Source organism: Xiphophorus maculatus, chromosome 10 (assembly GCF_002775205.1).
Source record: "Xiphophorus maculatus strain JP 163 A chromosome 10, X_maculatus-5.0-male, whole genome shotgun sequence".
NCBI classification, from domain to species: domain Eukaryota; kingdom Metazoa; phylum Chordata; class Actinopteri; order Cyprinodontiformes; family Poeciliidae; genus Xiphophorus; species Xiphophorus maculatus.
This window is the reverse complement of record NC_036452.1, coordinates 14,663,266-14,683,433: the sequence shown is the minus strand read 5'-3', so window position 1 is coordinate 14,683,433 and position 20,168 is coordinate 14,663,266. Positions and strand designations below refer to the sequence as shown.

General features: G+C 39.5%; 1 protein-coding gene across 3 annotated transcripts; it reads right to left on the bottom strand.

The window, feature by feature from the left end:
• On the bottom strand, positions 1-19,569 carry nbr1 (NBR1, autophagy cargo receptor). Of its 3 annotated transcripts, XM_005794725.3 has the most exons (22): positions 19,352-19,453; positions 18,956-19,018; positions 15,824-15,842; positions 15,717-15,739; positions 14,558-14,740; positions 14,306-14,383; positions 14,002-14,225; positions 13,041-13,160; positions 12,539-12,838; positions 12,008-12,167; positions 9,838-10,086; positions 7,660-7,779; positions 6,944-7,019; positions 6,747-6,857; positions 6,111-6,287; positions 5,840-6,010; positions 5,595-5,740; positions 4,609-5,036; positions 4,408-4,493; positions 3,964-4,051; positions 3,709-3,808; positions 1-1,439 (listed from the first exon to the last, which is right to left on the bottom strand). In XM_005794725.3, the coding sequence occupies exons 1-22, from the start codon at positions 19,451-19,453 to the stop codon at positions 1,254-1,256; spliced, it is 3,210 nt and encodes a 1,069-aa protein (XP_005794782.1). In that variant the 3' UTR covers positions 1-1,253. The 3 variants fall into 3 exon arrangements, with proteins under 3 accessions (XP_005794782.1, XP_023196109.1, XP_023196108.1); XM_023340340.1 differs by lacking the exon at positions 3,709-3,808 and having other exon boundaries at positions 1,303-1,439; positions 19,352-19,569; XM_023340341.1 differs by lacking the exons at positions 3,709-3,808; positions 3,964-4,051 and having other exon boundaries at positions 1,278-1,439; positions 19,352-19,569.
• Between the last annotated feature and the right edge of the window lie 599 nt (positions 19,570-20,168).

The window sequence follows — 20,168 nt, the reverse complement described above, 5'->3', positions numbered from 1 at the left end:
CAGATGGGCAAAAAGTTTATTGGCAGATTGGGAGAAGAGTATTTAAAGTGTACACTCTGTTGCAGAAGAATAATTTGACAAGCAAGGTAGATATATTCAGAATTACTCTTAAGAGCATGTTCTTTTTTTTTTTTTACTTGAACAATTGTAAACTTAAGAAAACGATGGTTCCTAAAAAGCTCAACCACACACACACGCAAAGTTAAGTCCAGACACACAACACAATGTCAGCTTACATGACAAGCATGTTTCGGTAAACTAATCATCATCGCACACAAGAGGCAACGCAATCAAATCAAATATACTTGGGTCCATAAGCTTGAGGAATGTGTTTTAAGAGACATCTCAGTTTAATTAGTGCTAACTGGAAGTTGCTGGGTTTCACTTTGAGTTTTTGACCAAGACATGTAAAAATGCAGGCAAGGGGGATGATAAAAGATGTCACAAAGCTGTGTTTTTGTTTCACTGTGACTGTGCTAAGACCACAAGAACATGACTCGTCTCTAATAGCCTCTATTCATCATGCAGGTGTCAAAAAACATCCAAATCTGAACAGTGATCCGTTCTGAGAGTTTGGTTTACATTCCACATGTCAACGTCTAAAATAACAGTACTCTGATAAAGAAGATTGCATTGTTAGGCAAATTTCACTACAATAATTAAAGAAAAAAAGAAAAAAAACAACTTAAATATCTATTCTTATTACTGCACTCTGACTCTTAACCCATGCAGCATCAGTAGCATCAGTTTACTCCAGAGCTAGCTTTTCTGACCCGGTTCACCTCACAAAGTTTCATTTTCACCTCTATATTTTAGCCCGACCTTAAGAGAGCACAATTATTTTACAGCGCTGAGGAAGCAGCTACATCAGCCATACAAACACAGGGATGAGGAAATTATGGAAAAACACTTAACTCATCGATATTTCAGTTTTCGCTCATTTTCGACCAACACATACAACTCAACGGCCCAGGTAAACAGAGCTACCAACGAGAATCATTTACAGTACAGTAAATGGCTAATTTGAAGAAAGCGGTAAAGCTAAATTAAAATGGGAAAGAGAAGCCATTATATATATTTTCATTTTTTCTTCCATATACTTGGAGACAGAAGTGTAGTGTAATGTTGAAAAAGCAATCAAAAAAAAATCCAAACACAAGAAGATGAGACATTTAAAAGCCCAACTCTATAATTACTCTTTTTAAATTAAGCTCATAAGCTGAAGTAATTCTTTCCTATGAGTCTAGGCGCCTTCATTGCGGAGGGTCAGCAGCTTCATTCTGGCTTTCCTCGGCCATCTGGACCAGCTCGTTGACGGTGTGCAGCAGGTTGTAGCCGTGCTTCCTCAGCAGCTGCTGGTTGAGCCGCTGGTCCTTAAAGCCCATCTCCAGCAGCACGGCCATCATGGAAGGGTCCTGTCTGACAGGGTCGATCCCTCGCTGGGAAAGAGGGGAGACAAAAAAAAAGGCAAGGAGGAAGGGAAAAAGAGAAGAACATAAAGAGTAAATCTACACTCAACGAATCATGTTCATAGGACAAAGGTGTTTATTTGTTGTGCGGGCATCACTTTGAAATGAGTGGACCTTGTACTTATTTTGAGGAATTTTCCTTCCAAAGTGCATAAACATGTATTTTCAGTTGAAGATGTCTTCAGTATTGGATTTAGTGCTCTCCCTTCATCTTTATAAAAATGTGTGCTGTCACTAAAATCAGTTTTTGCTCTCAAATGTAATGTGTTTTGAGCATTTATACTCTCTTCATGTCTGCAGCCTTCTCCTCATGCTTGAATGTCCTCCCTCCTCAAGTAAAAGCTGTGTTGTATGGAGAGAGTAAAAGCCCCTATAATGGGAGGGATGAAAAACTAAAAACAACAAAACAAAGTGCTTCTGCTGTAGTCTATTAATCTGAGATGTAATTAGTGCATATGCAGGCTTTTAAACAGATGTTTTTATTAGATATTTTTCTTATAAGTGCACCGTGTGTAACTGTCTGAAGTCAGTGGTAGCTCACCATCACCTGGAGTAAATTGTGAATTACTAATAACACCCTAATAAAACTAATCATGACAACTGTGTCACTCTACAGTCATTTGTCAGCTCGTTATTGAAAACAGGATTTTGTTCTTAACTCACCTTGTTAAATAAAATTTTAATAAATACATTTTACTGGATGGAACGAGGGAGAGCTACAGCTTTAAACTGCAAGAGAGCAAAAAATAAATAAAATAAAATCTGCAACCACGGAGATCAGACTTACAGGCACAACTCAAGAAGGGAGAGAGTTTGAGCAGGAGGAAAAAGACGCAACCTTATTTTTACTTTATTTTATTATTATTATTTTGGGTTGAAAAATTTTGAGCGGAAGCAATACATCATCTGAGACTGAAATAATCTTCCTCTTCAACTGAAAATGTAGTATTGGAGGGGAAATTCTTCAATAGGAATACAAATGTACAGAAGACAATTAGGGCCACTGGAAAAAATAAAGTCAGAATTCTGACTTTAATCTCAGAATTCTGAGAATAAAGTCAGAATTCTTTTTTTTTTCTTTAAGTGGCTCTAATCCTCTTCTGTACAAACATGCTTGGAAACAAACAGGTGTTTTCTGCCTTGAAAAAACTGGCACAAAAACTACTCTGATGTCTAATTTGATGTATTCAGATGTGTCATTGAGTATTATTGTTGCCTCTTCTCCACAAGCAAGAAAAAATCAATGTCTGCTGCTGGCTCAATAATTGTTTACATGACATATATCAACATCATGAGGTAAAGACTATTTAAAGAAGAATAACATATATTTGTAGGGTATTTTAACCATATTAGAGATATGGGACAAAAGAAAAGTCATATATTTTTTTAAATAATGGCTACAACCCCTAAAGTACTGCCAACAATTCTGGTTAGAGGCATGAGCTGGTTAAAGATATCATGGTATATGAAGATAAAAAAAAAAGTAAAATGATGTAAAAATGCTATCAGTTCAAGTTCTTGTGTACCATTACAGCAATGTCAGAAGGAAATGCTGGAATCACCAGATTTTCAGCTCTTTTAGGAGTAAGCTAATGTAAACTGACAAATGTTTAGGACAAACTTGCTTCTTTATGCAGAAAAATAAATGTCGCAACATGCACCCTGCAAAGTAAGAGCTTGATGACCTTTCTGTGTGTAAATGCATGCCGCTATGGAGACATGCTCTTCTCTAAAGTCTTTGCCTTAACCTTGGTTTTAAAGCCATCGTCTTTTCACCAATCATAAACCAGAGAAACAGAGATGGAGTTAAAGCTTTGTGTATTCTGACACTTCTAGTTTCACTTATAAACCATCAGACAGGTAAGCAAAGATAAAATAAAAGCACAAATGTCTTTAAACTTCATGAGTGAAGATTTTATTAGCCGATATGTCTAAACAGAATCAGGATAATATTAAAGAGGAACATTAATCTTAGCATTTTCAAATTATTTCTGTATAAATTTAACTCGTGTTTTTCTTTCTGATAATAAAAAGTTGCAAAATAAACAGGTGTTTAGAATGTTTGGATCCTGAGATTAATCAGCGCTCAAATTCTTGAGTTTTTCTTGACTTGAATAAAACTGTTTTCATTTGCTTGTGCAAATAATCAAACAAGCAAATTAATAATATCTGGTAATGAAAAGCTCTCATGTTGGAAGTTCTGTATTTTAGTTATAGAGCAGACTTCTGGGTCATGTACCTGTATGGAACAGTTTGGTCCAGTGAAGAGAGCCTTATAAGCAGATGCGGCCACAGAAAGGGCCCCTTTGACAAGTCCCTCTGTGATGCCTCCTTGGCCCCTGGTGCAAACACAGTCACACTCACTGATTATACTAATTACATCTCAGGTTAACAGACTAAATTCTGTTGCAGTGCAGCATGAAAGAAAGAAAAAAGAAAAGAGACTAGAGCACAGAAATTGTAGCATAAGAAGTTTTACTCTGCTGTTTTGCACCTTGGCTGCAGCGCTTTGCCCGCTCTCGGATTGTACGCCTCAAAGGCACTGCATGCTGAGCCGGCTGATCTGGACAGACCGGATGATACTAGAAAAGGAAATAACAACCCACAAAAAAAAAAATTCTGATTAGATGAGGAACATGAGGGGTTTTCTTTGTCTTTGTTGAAGCAACAAATCCTGAAAACCTTCGTGCTGCGTTAGTTCCTCTCTTCCTGTATTGGTCATAATGCGTTTCCTGAGTTGTCTTAGCTTCCTTTTAAAACTGAGGAACAGCTAAGTCATGTAAACACGATGAGTCTAACCAGCAGACTGAGTGGCAACGGTAAAGATAAACTATCTGGTTTTACAGTGATAAATATGCCGCCTCTTAGTTTTATGTGCCAGCCTATGTAGTATATCTGTAATGTGGTGAGATCCAGTGACCGTGATGGTTAAACTCACCATTTAGGTGAACCCGTGGTTGTTGCGGCTCGTACGGTTCACAGGCTGGAGGACTGGGATCCCCAGCCAGATACAGCGCCTCCGATCTGAAACACAGATGGAAATTTAACCATAAGAGGCGGTGCTGCGGTGTGGCAACCATCTTCCGTTTCAATAATAAGAGTTAAAGACTCTTTAAGTCCCGACTGGTCCCAGTCTAACCTGGGTGAGTAGATGACCGGTGTGGGGTGCAGAGGCTGAGGCACGACAGGCGGCGGCACCACTTCAGGCGTGAGCGTCACGGCGTCGAGCGTTTGGGACGCGCACAGCATCTGGTTCACGCTGCTGTGGATGGGCGAGACGTGGAGAGGCCAGGTGTTCCCCAGGGACTCCTCCACGGCGATGGTCTCTTCTTCCTTCCTCTCCATCAGCGGCGCCTCCCTGCATGGCTCAAAGTTGCAGGGCTCGTCCTTTTCCTGCTCTTGGTCCGGGTCGGTCGAAGAAGCCGCCGTGGCGGCGGCGGCGGTGTCAGGCTGCGACATGGCGGAGCTGTACATGGACTCGCCCAGGGGCCGGCTGGTGTCGAAGCAGTCTGGGAGGACGATGATGTAGTCATCGTTGGAGGAGACGGAGGACGTCTGGCTGCTGACCTGAAGCAGAAAACCATAAAGGCTTTCAGGCTCCGCATAGGTGCTGAAAAATTATGGGTTATGAAAGCTTCTGTTTTTCTGGTTGAGACACGTATTAATGAATTGCTTTTACAGGAAATGCTGCCAAAAATATGACTTAATATTAATTCAGACCTGTGACTAACTTTGTTTTTGAGTCAAGGGTGAATCAGAGGGAAGAGTTCAGGCCTGTTGTCGACATTCAGCATGTCAGGAGTCAAGCAGACGTGGCTGTAAACACTGACTCTATGCATACCTTTACTTACTTGATGAGAAAATTAATGTATAAATTACACTATTTACTAATTCACTGACCCTAACAGTTCATTGTTCGCATTGGATTTTGTTTATGGACAAATGTATAAATTACACTATTTACTAATTCACTGACCCTAACAGTTCATTGTTCGCATTGGATTTTGTTTATGGACATTATGGTTATTACTTTGTGTTGCTGATTACTCACATAAAATTCTAAAAGTATAGTAAATATGTGTCTGATAAAATGTGGAAATATTTAAAGCATGTTTATAACATTACCTCATCCCAGTCTTCTCTGGTTCTGCCTTCTTCTTTCTCACAATTCTTCTCCTTCATGTTTTGCATAGCATGCAAAACCTCTTTGTCCTCATTATCTTGATGTGAACTGATATTAAGGTTTACATTTTCGCCTCCGAGCTCAGGATCTGCCAAGTGGGGGGAAAAAACAACCAAAATAAACATCTTGGCTCAAGATGGTCCAGCTTTAAAATAAAGGATTATATGTTTGTTTTTTTTCCACTCACCCGGCCTTGAGTCGTCCTCTCCTTGGGTCAGTTGGTTGAAGACGGTATTTACAGGCGGCGCTAAACTCTGGATTCTATCGGCATTAATCTCCTCCTGCTTAACTTTCACCTTCTGCTTCTCCTCCACCCCGACTCCCCTCTCAAAGCCAAAGCCGGGCCCCCGGGTAACAACTGCAAGAGTTAGAAACAATGTTCAACAGAGAGAGATTAAAACACAAAATTTCCCTCTCTGGCGTTAAAACTCCAAGAGGGACCGATTGTAGCGGCTCACCCTGCGGTTTGAGGCTGCTGTGCTTGGGTCGGCGCAGGGGCCTGTGGTCCGGGGCTTCCTCCAGCGTGAGGGAGCGGATCACCGTCTCGCAGAGGAACTGAGCTCCACTGATCTCCTCCTCCTTCTCCTCGTCTTGCGCTACGGGCTCCGACACGTCTTTGGGCCTCAGTTTGACTCCTTAGAAAAATAGGGCAGAATTATGAAGGATAAAACAGTTTTAGGATCTAGTCTGAGATTTTGCTTGTTCTAGAATATATGTTCCAGAATATACTTAGTTAATACAATACCGGATATCATTTACTTCTTTACTTAAAGATTTGAATTTGTGTAACAACTACTCCTGTGCATTCAGACCAAACTTGCAACATTATTGGACTGTAACTGTAGGCCGCCCAAAATAATTGGGAGAGACAAACCCGTGCTGAACGCTCCAACTCCCCTTGGCATGAGTATATTTCAGAGAAACAAATGCAGGGATTAGCAACTAAGGGTTCTAATTGCAGGCCTTGAAAGAAACTTTCTATTATTTGACTGAATAGCAAAATAAATTTCCAGAATAACTTAAAAATTTCTTTGAACATAAACACCTGTTTGTGTTTAAAACGTTCAATTATCCCAAAACAGAGAATAGCTCACCGAAGAGTTTACGGACTCCTGTGATCTCTGACTCGTCCTTCGTCTGTGAAGTCATTGTCCTTTCCAACAAAGATGAATCATTGGGGAGGGGGGAAATGCAGGGGGTCAAAGCTGGAACAAAAACAGAAAGAAAAAAAAAAACAATATTAAAATATATATTCAAGTTCAGGGTTGAGTTTTTCAGCACTTTGACTCACCGACAGGAGTGTTGTTGGGGACTTTTTCCAGCTCTTGCACAATATTTATGTCCAGCAACTCAAATGAAAGCAGATCCTAAAAAAAAAAGAGTAAACAGAACAATGAAAATTCAAATTACTGTGGTGTAGTGGAGACATTTTCAGGTGACATTGTGTTTACAGATGTGCTCCGCCTCCCACACAGCCTCTGAAAGACCAGATTCCCCATTACAGATGATGGACATTCAATCCAGTTGCTATGAGACCTTCTGTGAGTTAGTACACCTTTGCTTCTCAGGATTCATCTGATTTCGGAGTTTACTATGACATTTAAGTCACTGTCCTAATTTAATCAGCTGCTTGATAAATTGGCCGACTTCTATTACGGCTAGGAGTAGAACAAGAAAAAAATACTTGGAAACCTGTCTTAAGGAGACCAAAACGAAAAAATTTGCGGTGAGAAATCAACATAATGGTTTTATTTTTACTACATGGGTAATAAAATAGCGTATGAATGTATCATTGTCACAAAAACACAGACCAAAGATTTGACTGTTAATATGAATATATTCACATGTTTGTGTAAAAAGTCACACAAACAGTGGTAGCAAAAAAGAAAAGTATAAACTTCTGAGACTTTTCTGTACACTGAACTGCGCTACCATTCTTATTTCTGTTTGATCAGCGCACGACTTGAAAATGACGTGACAGAAAATAGCTTCACGTTGCGTGAGCACCTGTGCGGTCAGCAGGTCGACTGATGGGAAGTAGAAGTCTTCTTGGGGGAGGTCTGCAGTGAAGGCAGAACCACTCTCCTTGGGTGTCACCTCCTTCTCTGCCGGCTTCACCTCTTCCTTCTAAAGCACAAACAGGATGGCCGTCAGTGGTATCACCATAACAAGCAAATACTTTTAAATCTTCGTTGACATTTCCAGTTATTTTTATAATAATAAAAAAATCCTGTTCATTTTATTATCTATTTTTGTTTTTTTAGGGGTGGACACAAAAGTTGTAATACAAAGAATAAAAGGATACAACAGCTTTGCTAAAGTTCTGAGTCGGTCCTTAATTTTTCTGCATTTTCCTTCAAAGCAGCCAAGTTTTTTTTTTTTTTTAAGCTGTTATGCAACACTTCTCCAAGCTTTCTGCAGGACTTAAAATAATTTTAAGTCCTGGCTGATTTTGTTTTACACATTTTCAGCTCAGTATGTGATCAATATCAAAGGAGTTTTATTGGTTCAGCAACTTCAACTATGAATCATTCAAGCACAGAAATAACCAAAGACTCAGAGGAATGACCAGTGTTGGGTTTACTGCATAAGGGCTAATTTAGGCTCCCTTTACACCAAATTGCAAATTCCTGTATGAAGGCGATTGAGCGACTGCTGTATCACCAAATAGTTTTTTTTTGCCACTGCTTCCAAGGCCATATCACAATGCTACTGCTACAGGGACAACCTTCTCTGCACTAGGATATTATCCTCACAATCTGTGGATATTCCGTATGTATAAAAGAGGTTTCTGCACCTCCACCATCAGTTTTAGCCATGCTGTGGGGGAGGAAACAGTCTGCTTATCAGCCGGGTATAAAAGGATGCAGGGGATTGGGCTAGTGCAGTAAGACGGGGGCATGCACACAAAAGTCTCACTGATCAATATGAGCTGATCACACCAAAGATCTGAATCCTTTATTTGTTTTTCAGGAGTTCCATGGTCACCCAGCAGACCTGTTTGCGGCCATTTTGATTGAGAGCTCTTGGGCCTGAGGATGCCATCCATCCATCTTTCACTTAATCCGGGAACATCTCACAGGAGAAACAGTCTTAGTAGAGAAGCTGTCATCCCTCTCCCCGGCCACTTGGGCCACCTCCTCCAGGGTACTGAGTTTCTCACCATATCTCTAAGAGAGAACCCAGACATTCTGCAGGGGAACCCCTTAGCACCTGTCTGTTGTCCGCGATCTCAATATTTTGTTCACTACCCAAAGCTTTTGACCATAGATGAGGGTAGAAACGTAGATCGGCATGTAGATCTTTGGGTTCAGCTCTCTTTTCACCACACCAGACCAGTCTCATGTATTCAGGTGCTGCTGCTTCCAGTCTTCTACTTTTGTGCAAGTTCAACATCTCTGAACTCTGAACCCTGACACTCCATCATACATAATGTGGAGCACACTGCCTGCCAACTCCAGTCCTCAAGAGCTAATGTCCAGTAACTTTCAGATGCATCACTGCTCCAACACACCTGAATAATATCAATGGATCGTTACTAAGACTTTGCCACTTTTGATGCCATGCTGAAGGGCATCAAGTTATTTGACTCAGCTGTGTTGAAGCAAGGACGTATGTAACAGTTGCAGGGCATTAGCTCCAAAGAACTGCAGTTGGAGACTCCTGATCTAGACCTTCCAAAACTGTTGATGTTCTAATGTTCGTGTCATTAATTTTTAATGTCAGAGTGTGATCCAAGTCAGGTGTGAAGCAAAGAATTATCTTATAAATGAATAATCGGGCATTTTGTTACCATCAATGACTCGTCATTTTTTAGTAAAATCTATTAAATAGTTTTCAATAATAAAATTAGTATTGTAGGACCTACAAGGTGATTCCCAAAGCAAAATTAGCTTAAATGTATACAGCAGTTGGTTAGCTAAAGGATTCTTTGTCAAGTCTTAGCTGGATTTCCCCATCCACTTGCTTAAAACAGAACTTTCAAATACAGTTAATCTGAGGTAGACAGTTGGAAGGCTGAGCACTTCAGAATGCTTGGAGAGCTGCCGTTTAAAATCAACTGAAAAGGTCATAGGACAGTTGGGCTCCTTGGTAGGAAAACATGAAGACATTCTGGGTGATTTAATCTAAATATTTATGTAAACAGATGTTACAGTAGGTGATGTCACCGCGTATGAGACTTGCCAATCGCTTGCTTTGGTGCCCGAGCCCGTTGCGGCTGCTGCCAGAGTCGACCACAATGCTGCACCAGACCCGCGGGCCGAACTGACAGCCGCAGTGCGCCAGCCGCCAGTGGGAGGTGTACATCCCCTCCATGACGGGAGCAACAAAGGCCACACTGACCACGCCCACTTGTCCCGGAAGCAGCAGGGGCACTGGAACCTCCCTCCTCTCCTCCGACGCCAAGCCGAGGTTTCCCCACATGAACACTAGCTGCGTGCACGCACACACACACATACACAGAACACAAAATAGGAATACACATGCGAAAAAGCACAAAGAAAGACAAAGAGCATGCAAACCAGAGTAAACACAACAGAAAATAAATAAATAAATAATCATGCGTTCATACTGAGGGGGCAACACTTATTTTACATCCAGACAAAGACTTAGAAACTTGAACCACATAAACTTAACTAGATTAAATAAGAAACAACACTGGATAAATACAGGTGCCTCTAAATAAATTTAAATATTATTGAAAAGTTACATTTATTTCAGTGATTCCGTTTAAGAAAAGAAACTCATATTAAACAGATCTATTCCACAGAGAATGACATAGTTCTAAGTTTTATCTTAGTTAGTTTGGATAATTATGGCTCGCAGCTAATGTAACTATTACTCACATAAACAGATTAGCTGGCTGTTCATGGATTGCTTCATGAAAAGTGTGGTGGATGGGAAAAGTGTGATATAAAAAAAAAGCTAAGCTGATTGGGAGAGAATCGCAAGTAGTGGACTGTGACTGGAGTCAGAGCTTCAAGAGCCACCACACACTCATGTATTCAGAACATAGGGTACACTTCTCCCATTCCTTGTGTTAACCCGCCCCTGAACAAGAGACGACATCAGAGGTGTCTCACCTGGACTAAAGATAAAAGAGGCTTGGTCCAAAGTCATCTGTTCAGAAGAAAGCTGCATTTTATTTGAAAATCATGGTCCAAGAATCTGGAGAAAGATTAGAGAGGGACAGAATCCAAGTTGCTTCTTCCAGTCAGTGATGATTTAGGATGCCTCTGTCATCTGCTGCTGTTGGTCCTCTGGTCCACCGTCATCTACCAGAATACTTTATGCGTCCCTCTGCTGACAAGCTTTATTGAGATACTGATTTTTAGTCTAGTAGGACTTGGTACCTGCCCATACAGCCAAATGCACCAACACCTGCTTTAATGATAATGGTATTTATGTGTTTGGCCTAAACCTCAGAGAATCCATAGAGCATTGTTAAGCATAGGCTTGCATGAAATTAGAAAATCATGCAATGGTAACGATTGTAATGATGGTGTCCGTAGTGATAAATCCACATTTTTCCACAATCTTCTCTCCTTCAACTTCCAGTGCGTCCATCCTAGGTGATGCAATCAGGGGATCTACACTGCATCTCCTGCAGTGAAGCTTCATCCAACAAGCTGAATATCTTGTTACCATCCCAACTGATGATTCATGATACTTGGAATATGTCAGAAAATAATTAGTCCATTCCCAGCATGCCGTTGCAGTATTGGTACCGATGTTACAATGCTGATATGTTGAGCTGCTTTAGCCAAGAGGAAAATGAGAGACACCAAACCCAACAATGCAGATGAGCTGCAGCAAAGAAACCTGGGATTCCTTGAATACATCAGCAGAGCCACAGGCTGAATGCCTCCATGCCATGCTGCATTGATGCATTAATTCATGCAACGGATGCTCCGCCAAGTATTGCGTGCATACACTCTACAGCACATGAACATACTTTGTAGAAGGCCCACATTTCTTTGTTTAAAAAAGATTTGCTAACTGAATTTCGAGCTTTCATTAGCTGTAAGCCATACTCATTTAATTTTACAGAAATAAACATTTAAAAAGTATTACTCTATGTGTAATAAATATATTTGATATACATTTTTTTCTCTCTAAAAACTGAATTACTGAAACAAATACAATTTTGAAAGATATTCAAATTTACTGAGATGCACCTGTAAGCCTGGTAGATTTTAGTAAATCAAGAGAAAGAAACAAGTTAAAAGGAGAATAAAAGTATTAAAGTGGGACGAGTTAAAAGGAGAATAAAAGTATTAAAGTGGGAGGTGTGGAGGGCATAGAGAGAGAGAAGGAGAGTGGAGCCTGGTCTCTCGATGAGTGGGAGGTGTACCTTGGTCTCTGAAGTCCAGCTGATTGTGCCCGAGTTCTTCATCTTCCAGTATTTGATGAACTTGGTACCAGGCTCCAGACGGGTGTTATCAGGCAGATTTTCATCCAGAAACAAGGCAGCCATAGTGGGCACCAAGGACGTGTGCGAGACCCCGGGACCCCTAGTTTCAAGTGTACAGAGCATTGTTGAAAAAAAGCCCTGATTTCTCTATAATACGCATCTCTTTTGTTTCTCTACGAATCAAAAAAAAGCAGGACCCCAGATTTTTTTTTTTTTTTTTTTTTGCAGCTCAAAAGCAAATTTTTCTTTTTTTTTTCTAGAAAATCTATGAAGCAGCAGCAACAGTTTTCACATTGAGGTAGTTCCAACATTTGCCACCACCCCAGAGCAGCCAGCGAAAACACTCATACAGACTAGATTACAAAGATGGCATATTTTTGATTTCTTTTCTTGGAAAAAAAAGACTTTTTGCATCCATGCTGGGCTAGAGGTACCCAGCACTGTCGGACGCCCTTCCAAGGTGGCGCTTACTCTGGACTGGAGGCCTGGGGGTCGGGGACCGGGGCTGGGATGTGACCTGGGTCTGTGGCGGGACCTGAGGCTGATTCTGAGGCAGCGGGAGGAGGCAGCGCCGGGAACTGGGTGGATGTGGACGCCATGTTTGCCAGGCTGGCTCTGTCTGAGGTACAGGGTCCGCTCCATTGCATCCCCCTCTTCTCCAGCCTCAGTTTCTTCTTGATTTCCTTCACCTCTGCTTTCAGCTGCCTTCTTTCAGCTTTGAGGCGCTGTCTCTCGGCCTTGCGCACAGTCCTGTCTCCTCGCCTTGGGAACCTGGTTTAAAATGTCATCAGGAACACCTATTTGTTGACTATCAAAAGTTTGCTTTCCAAAAAAAACAAAAAAAACAGAACACATATTTTGCCTTGTCTTCACCTTTAATAATGTAGATGCTACAGCAAGAACTAGCACTCTCTTTCAAATCTACATCAAGAAAGTAGTAGCTTTGGATGAGCCTCAGTTTTTAAAGGTTTACCTAAACTCTCCCGACATTCCATGCTCGGGGATGGAGAGAGGCGTCTTGGTTCTCACCAGGCTGTGGCTCGGATCATGGCTGTGTCTGCACATCTCACACAGGATGCAGGATGGGCACACACTGGCAAGTAAACAGCACAAAAAAAATCACTATGCATGCTCAAAAAAGAGTGAAAGAAAAAAAAAACTTTAGCAGAAATGGCTGAAGGTTTATCTCCCTGAAAATGTCCATGCATATTTCCTACATATTTGGAGTGGAGGGTAAAGCATTTACCCACTATTGTAGAAACTATTACTTATTACTTAAAAATAAATAATAGTTTTATTTATATGAAAAAAAATATTTAAAAAGCTAACTTGTGAAATAGTTATTTTGTCCATAATAAATTAATAATTACCTGTAATTTATATAAGGAGGGCTAAGCTCAATTCCACCCATCATACCCACATCTGATTACTGCCTGGTCTGCAAAACTCAAGAAGTCACCTAAATATATCCTGTCTGGAAACTTGAAGTAGACTAAGTAAGCTATAATAAAGAAATGCACCATGCTCCAGTTTAAAGGAATTCATGGAAAGGGGTGAATTTTAGCAATTACGCAAAGAAGAGAACACTAACGTGTGATGTCAGTTGTCGTTGCAAAGTGTGGCGCAAATAGTTATTAGGTTTACATTGTCATATAGCGCAGTGTTGGTTTGGAGAGATTTATTTCCTCCTATTCCAAAACTTTTTTTTATTTATCAAGTTATGTTTTGACTGATTTAACTTTTTTTGATGATCTGAAACATTTAAGGATAACAACAAAGAAGAAACCTATCAATCCTTTTTCCAGCACTGGAACTACTTTCATCAATTACCTTGAAAATTCCCTTGAAGGAATCAAATTCATCCTTCAGAACTTATTTTTGATAGCATAGACATATCAATCCGCTACACCCAACCGCCCCACCCTAATGCCTACCTGCATTTGTAAGCCCCCTCAGAGGTGAGCTTGTTGCAGGTGCTGCAGTTTGGGGTGTACCCGAGCGATCCGTTAGAGGTGGAGGGGCCCGGTCGGGGCCCTATAGGTCCTTCAATGACCCCAATGTCCTCTTGGAGCCCGTCGGAGGATTTGTGAGTACAACACTGGCCGGAGAAGTCGTTGCACATCCGTTCCACCACCTCCTTTACAACTTCGTCCTTAAACTAGAGCCCAAGAAAATAAAGTTTTAATAGTCTGAGGAAAATGTTTTTCACAAATCTATTTTTTCCTCAATAATGCTAACCTTCTCCATGTACGATCTGAACCACATAGGAGGAGGATCATCATCAGGTTTATTCCCCTTGTTTTCTTTTACAGCTCCCTGTAAGCAGAAACCAGAAACATAATCACATCTTAAACGTTAGATAAGTGATATAAAATGACAGAGATACAGAGAACTGGAGTCGTTTTCACTGACTCCTCCTTGTGGCATAAAGTCAACAGATTATAACCAATAAAAGAAAATTGGAAGAAGACAAAAGATGGGTTTTCTTACGCTTTCTCGCTCTGGAGTGATCTGAGTGCCTTTGTCCACGGCTTTAACTCTTGACGGGTAAGGTGGAGCAGGTCGGAGGTCTCCTTTAAGCTCCTTCACCTCCGCCTTCAGAGGACCGCCGCATGCCTGGCCTTTCATCTTGTACACATTCATGTGCAGCTGGTTCCCCTGCTTCTCTGCACTCTGAGAGGGACAGTAATGAACATTAAACAACAAATTGAAGGCAAGAATGACAACATATACAAAGAGAAAGTTTTTGCAGTAAAACATATCTAAGCTGCTTTTATTGTGCTGTAACATAAAACCAGTGCACACTTAAATGTTCATACCCTTTGAAACTTTTTACATTTGGTGACTTTACATCTAAAAAAATTCTACCACCATGTATTATATCTTGTGGTGAAGAACTGTCAAGTTTAATGAAAAGGATAGCAAGTTGTGCACTCCACAAATCTGGAATTCATGGGAAAGAAAGCCACTAGTGGAGGGAGTCCATATGAAGGCCAGTCTACAGTTTGCAACAAGCCATGTGGAAGAAAATCCTCTGATCAGTGAGTACTTTTGTTTGGCCTACATGCAAAAAAGTACAATCTTTCAGAAGATGGAAAAAACACTTGACAGTCAGAGAGCTACAAAACAAGGATTCAGATGAAAGCACATGCTTGGGCTGGAAAGTCCAGACTTAAATCCAATTAAAAATCTGTGACAAAGACCCTTCATTAAATCTGGCTGAGCTTGAGCCATTTGGAAAGGAAGAATGTGAAAGGATTTCAATATGTAGATATGAAAAGCTCATAGGATTATACCTCAAAAGACTTGCACCTGTAACCTCAACCAAAGGTGATTCAACAAAATATTGACTCAGAACACAAATGCTTGCCTCAATTTCATTTTCATATTTTTATAAGCAAACCATCTTGATTACGTTTTTGTTCCTTTCACTTTCTAATTATGCACAGCTTCCAGTTGGTCTGTGGCTTGAAATCCAGACGAAATACGTTGAAACCCGAGACTGTTAAAAGGTTCAAAGAGAATGTATCCCTTTGCAGCGTGCTGTATGTTACCAGCCCCCTTTATCACATAATTAAGGAAGAACAAAGAAAACATGTAGTGCCACTCAGCCAATAATTTGCAAGAATATCCAGCAGTGTTGCAATACCTTGATTGCTTCTTCATATTCATCTGCAAAACAAAAACATGTCAGTGTATTATCAACATGTTACTCAAGTGCCATGACGGAAAACCAACAATGATTACTATTCTTACCTTGACTGTTTATGCAGATCTGAAAGAAAACATAAATAGGATCAGAATGAAATAAGTCACTAACTTTCATTATTGTCAAAAATAAATACACTATTAACTACAGTTTGCAGTTCTTAGCCATATGCAAAGCAACCAGGCTGAGTCAGTTCCTCAAAGACCAAGGTCGTGGTCCTCAACTAGAAAACATTGGACTACTCTATCAGACTCCGGACTCACTGGAGAGACTATATATAACTTTTGGCCTGAGAACACATTGGGATTGCTCAGAATAAGCTGGACAGTATTTAACTGGACCAGTTAATGTACCCAATCTCGGATAAATTGAAGACAATGGATGAGTTGAACTGCCTTATATATTTTTGCCATTGATTCAACACAGTGTCTGAAACATTCCTTAGAGATTTTGGTGCTTATTAATTAACATAGCAAATAAACAGTTGGAGGCAAATTTTACATCTATGGTGTAAATCTTCTGAATTTGGTGGAATATGTTGGATTGAGATATGGGGACTGGGGTGGCCGTTGGAGTACAACAAGTTTATTGTCATGATGAACATGACCCACAACGATGTAGACCAAGTATATTTTACTATTTGAGCAATGCTCAGTTGGTAATAATGAGTTCAAACTATGCCATGCAAATGTCTCCCACACCATTACACCACCAGCAGCAACAACAGCCTGAAACACCAACATAAGGCAGGACGGACTCAAGCAGAAATGTATTCTAATTTCTGGGTCTATGATCTGAATGTTGCAGCTGAAATAAAAACTCATCAGATCAGGAAACATTCTTAGAATCCATTATTTTCCAGTCATGGTGAATCTGTCTGAACTGTGTACCTCTATTTTGTATCAACTAGATTTGGGACAGTCCCAAAGTATACCTAGAGTTTAAAAAGTTGCTCCATTAAAATGGCAAATTTTGCTGTTCCCACTGTTAGAAGTCCTTTTAATCAGGCTCTATGGAGCCTAAAGCACTTTATATCCCAAATGTGACACAGATAACATAATTATACCAATAATAGATACATTAGATTATATTAGCAGCTACAGGAACGGTCTGATGAAAAGTACTGACAATGTGAACATTTCATACATTTTTACAATTTTTCTCTCATCTCAATGATGACCTGGTATATTTACTTGAAGATATATTGTGAGGATCTTATCACATCTCATGCCCAGTACCCATATTTTAAAATTTTGTCCTTTTATTTCCTTTTGCTTATCCTTTTATTTCACTTAGATGTTGATTTTGATTTATTAAGGCCATAAACATGCATATGATTGTTTGAATTTCATACATTGTTCAAGCTACAATATTATTTTGTGAAAACTCAATTTTAAATCCTATTTCCAATTACTGGGCTTCTGATCCTCATTGAAGATCAGTCAACTTCAATAAAATTTGGCAGATTATTATCTCCTCATATAGAAACATTATTTTGACCCACCTCCAGTATGTGTTGGTTTCACCTAACCTCTGTTCATGTCAGCAGACCACAAGCAGATTAAAGAAAATGTTCTTTTCCGCCCCTTTAATTGGTTTTTGGCACTTGTAGGCTTTATTCACAATTTAACAGTAAGTGCGAAGAGAGAGAAGAGTAGGACACATGCAGCAAAGGTCTCAAGGTCGGGAATCAAACCCAGGACGGCTGCGTCCACAACTGTAGCTTCTGTATATGAGGCTAGCACTTTAACATTACACATACACCTAACGGTCATTTTCAAAATTTCCCCACAGTCTATTTAAAGTGAGCTATTTGTAGCCACATGACTTTAGTTAGAAATCACTAAATTGTGTCACTGTTTGTCTTTCTCAAGAACTTACTTAATTAACATCAGTGGCTTGGCATCACACCTCAAATAGTTGAGATTGTTTTTTGTCATTTTAAACAAGCTGGTCTAATGCTGGTGCGCTATCATGTCTGTCAAAGAAAAACAAAAAACACACAAACTGTTCCTGACTATGACGTAATTAGGACATGGCTGGGGCAGAGTCACATGCTGTAGGCTGAACTATGAACTGTACCATCACTGGGTAGGAATGGGGTTTAATATTATTGTCTTGGCTTAATTTTTGTGTATTCTTTCTTTTTTGTCTGGTGGTCTGATCAATCATTATTCACCCTTTGTCTCAATGTGACATCAGTTTGTTGATGTCACATTGAGACAACTTGTAGTTGTACCTGCTCTGAACTTGGTTTGGTTACTTTGGTCTCTTATCCACCCAGTGACTTGTAATTGCTAGAATTGCTTTAAGAAATAAAACCTTTCTGTAATATTTAAATGTTTAGAAATGAAAAAAAAAATCTGAAAATATCAGACCGCCAAAATGTTAATGTCTTCTAAAAGGGTTTTATGGGATAGACCAAGAAAATGACGTATGTAACTGTGGAACTGAATTAAAATAATACACAGTTAGAATACATTTCCTAATTAAAATGGATTATAACCATTTATTTTTTCAGCTCATCTAATCAGTAAGTAGAGTCCAACTGTATATAAATTAATCTCATTATCAGCACAGCTTTGTGAAGGCCTCAGGGGCTTATAAGTGAACAAACATGTAAAGATCAAAGAACACAGCAGACATGGTGACTCTGGAGGAGCTGCAGACATCCTCAACTCCAGTGAAGAATCAATTAATAGGACAACTATTAGTAATGTACTCCACAAGCCATGTAGGGCAAACATGAAATGTTGTGCAAATAAATAAGGGGCAACTGCTTCTGTCATAGCCCATCAGATAAAAAAAAAACATTCTACATCAACTTTATAATTACACCCTGCTTCTTTGTGTTGGCCTGTTTCATAAAACCCAATAAAATACATTGAATGTTGCATTTGTAAAACAACAAAAAGAAGAAAATGTTAAGGGGCTTTAATACGTTTGGCATAATTTACATACACGTCTCTGGTGAGCATGGGTATCAAATTCACCAGTGAGTGTTTTTAAAATTTTAAAATTAACAATTTACTCACGTCATAATGGCTTTAAATACGTAAAAATATATAATAAAATAGAAAACTATGTACCACATATATAACATATTTCTTTCTGTGTGTGTTATTGTAGTTGTGTATTAACGATCGAATACTTCCTGGTAAGGGCGCCATGAGTCTTACCTCTTCATTATCTTCATCAAAGTATTTAACTTGAAAGTGGTTGATCCCAAATGACGCTTTGATCTGAAATGTAACGTGAAGAAGTTATTATCAAATCCACAGAAAACAGTGCCTTAAAAAAAATCAGCTATTCAAACACGCACAACAAACCCTCAATAATGGACATTTCAGGCTGAGAAATTTACATCGACAGCTGGAAAATGGATGTATGAACAAAAGGCTTATTCTCAAAACAAGCTAAGCACATTCTCCTTTAAAATGACCAGCTCTGCACACATCTTTAGTTGACCGAATCGCCCGTCCTTCAGGTGATCTGCTGTTTACGTGTCTGCTAGGCCATTTCTGGGCCTGCTCTTCCCCAAACTGCGCCAGCTTTTTTCCCCTCCAGCAGCTTACCCAGGCTTCCACGGACTCCCACTCCAATTTGTCCACATCCTGAGCCAGGAATCTCTTCACATTCCCGCGAAAATTGACTTTAATCGTGACGGGGAGACCCATGACGGCCGTCTAAAGCGTATTTAACGGCTTTCATTTGAGGTGACGTCGGCCTGCTTGATCCCTTCTGCCCTCGACTGTCTTCTCTTGTTTACATCGTCAACTGCGTCACGAGTAGACTGTGACGACACTGCCCTCTCTTCTTCTGTAAATTGGTTTACATTTACCGCCGCCTGTTGGACTGGAGTATGTAAAAATAAAATAAAATAAAATAATAATAATAAAAAAATTTAATTAAAATAATATAAAATGAAAGAAAAAATAAAGCGGTAGTAGAATACAACATAATTTATTGTAATTTATACAAATATATTGTTGTACAAAAACATTGGAATTATTTTGCGTTTCTCCAACTCAAGAACAGTAGAAGTTTAAAAATAGAGAATTCATGCATGTACAATAAAATGGACACAAAAAGAAAAACAACATCCACTCAAAAAATAAATTAAAGTTTACATTTCAATCTAAAGGTTTTTTTCATATCAAGAACTACAAACACAATCCTGTTTGTTTTGGTTACAAAGGGGCGGTAAAGTTTTTCTATCCTTTTTTTTTTTAATAAAGAGATTTTTTTTTCCACTTCTGTTTCCTAAAATGAAAATAAAATAATGAAAAATTATGGTACAGCATCACTAACCAATAATACTGAATAATAGATGCAGAATTGTTCAAAATTTCGGCCATGCACAATATTTTTATTTAACCGTTACTTAACCAG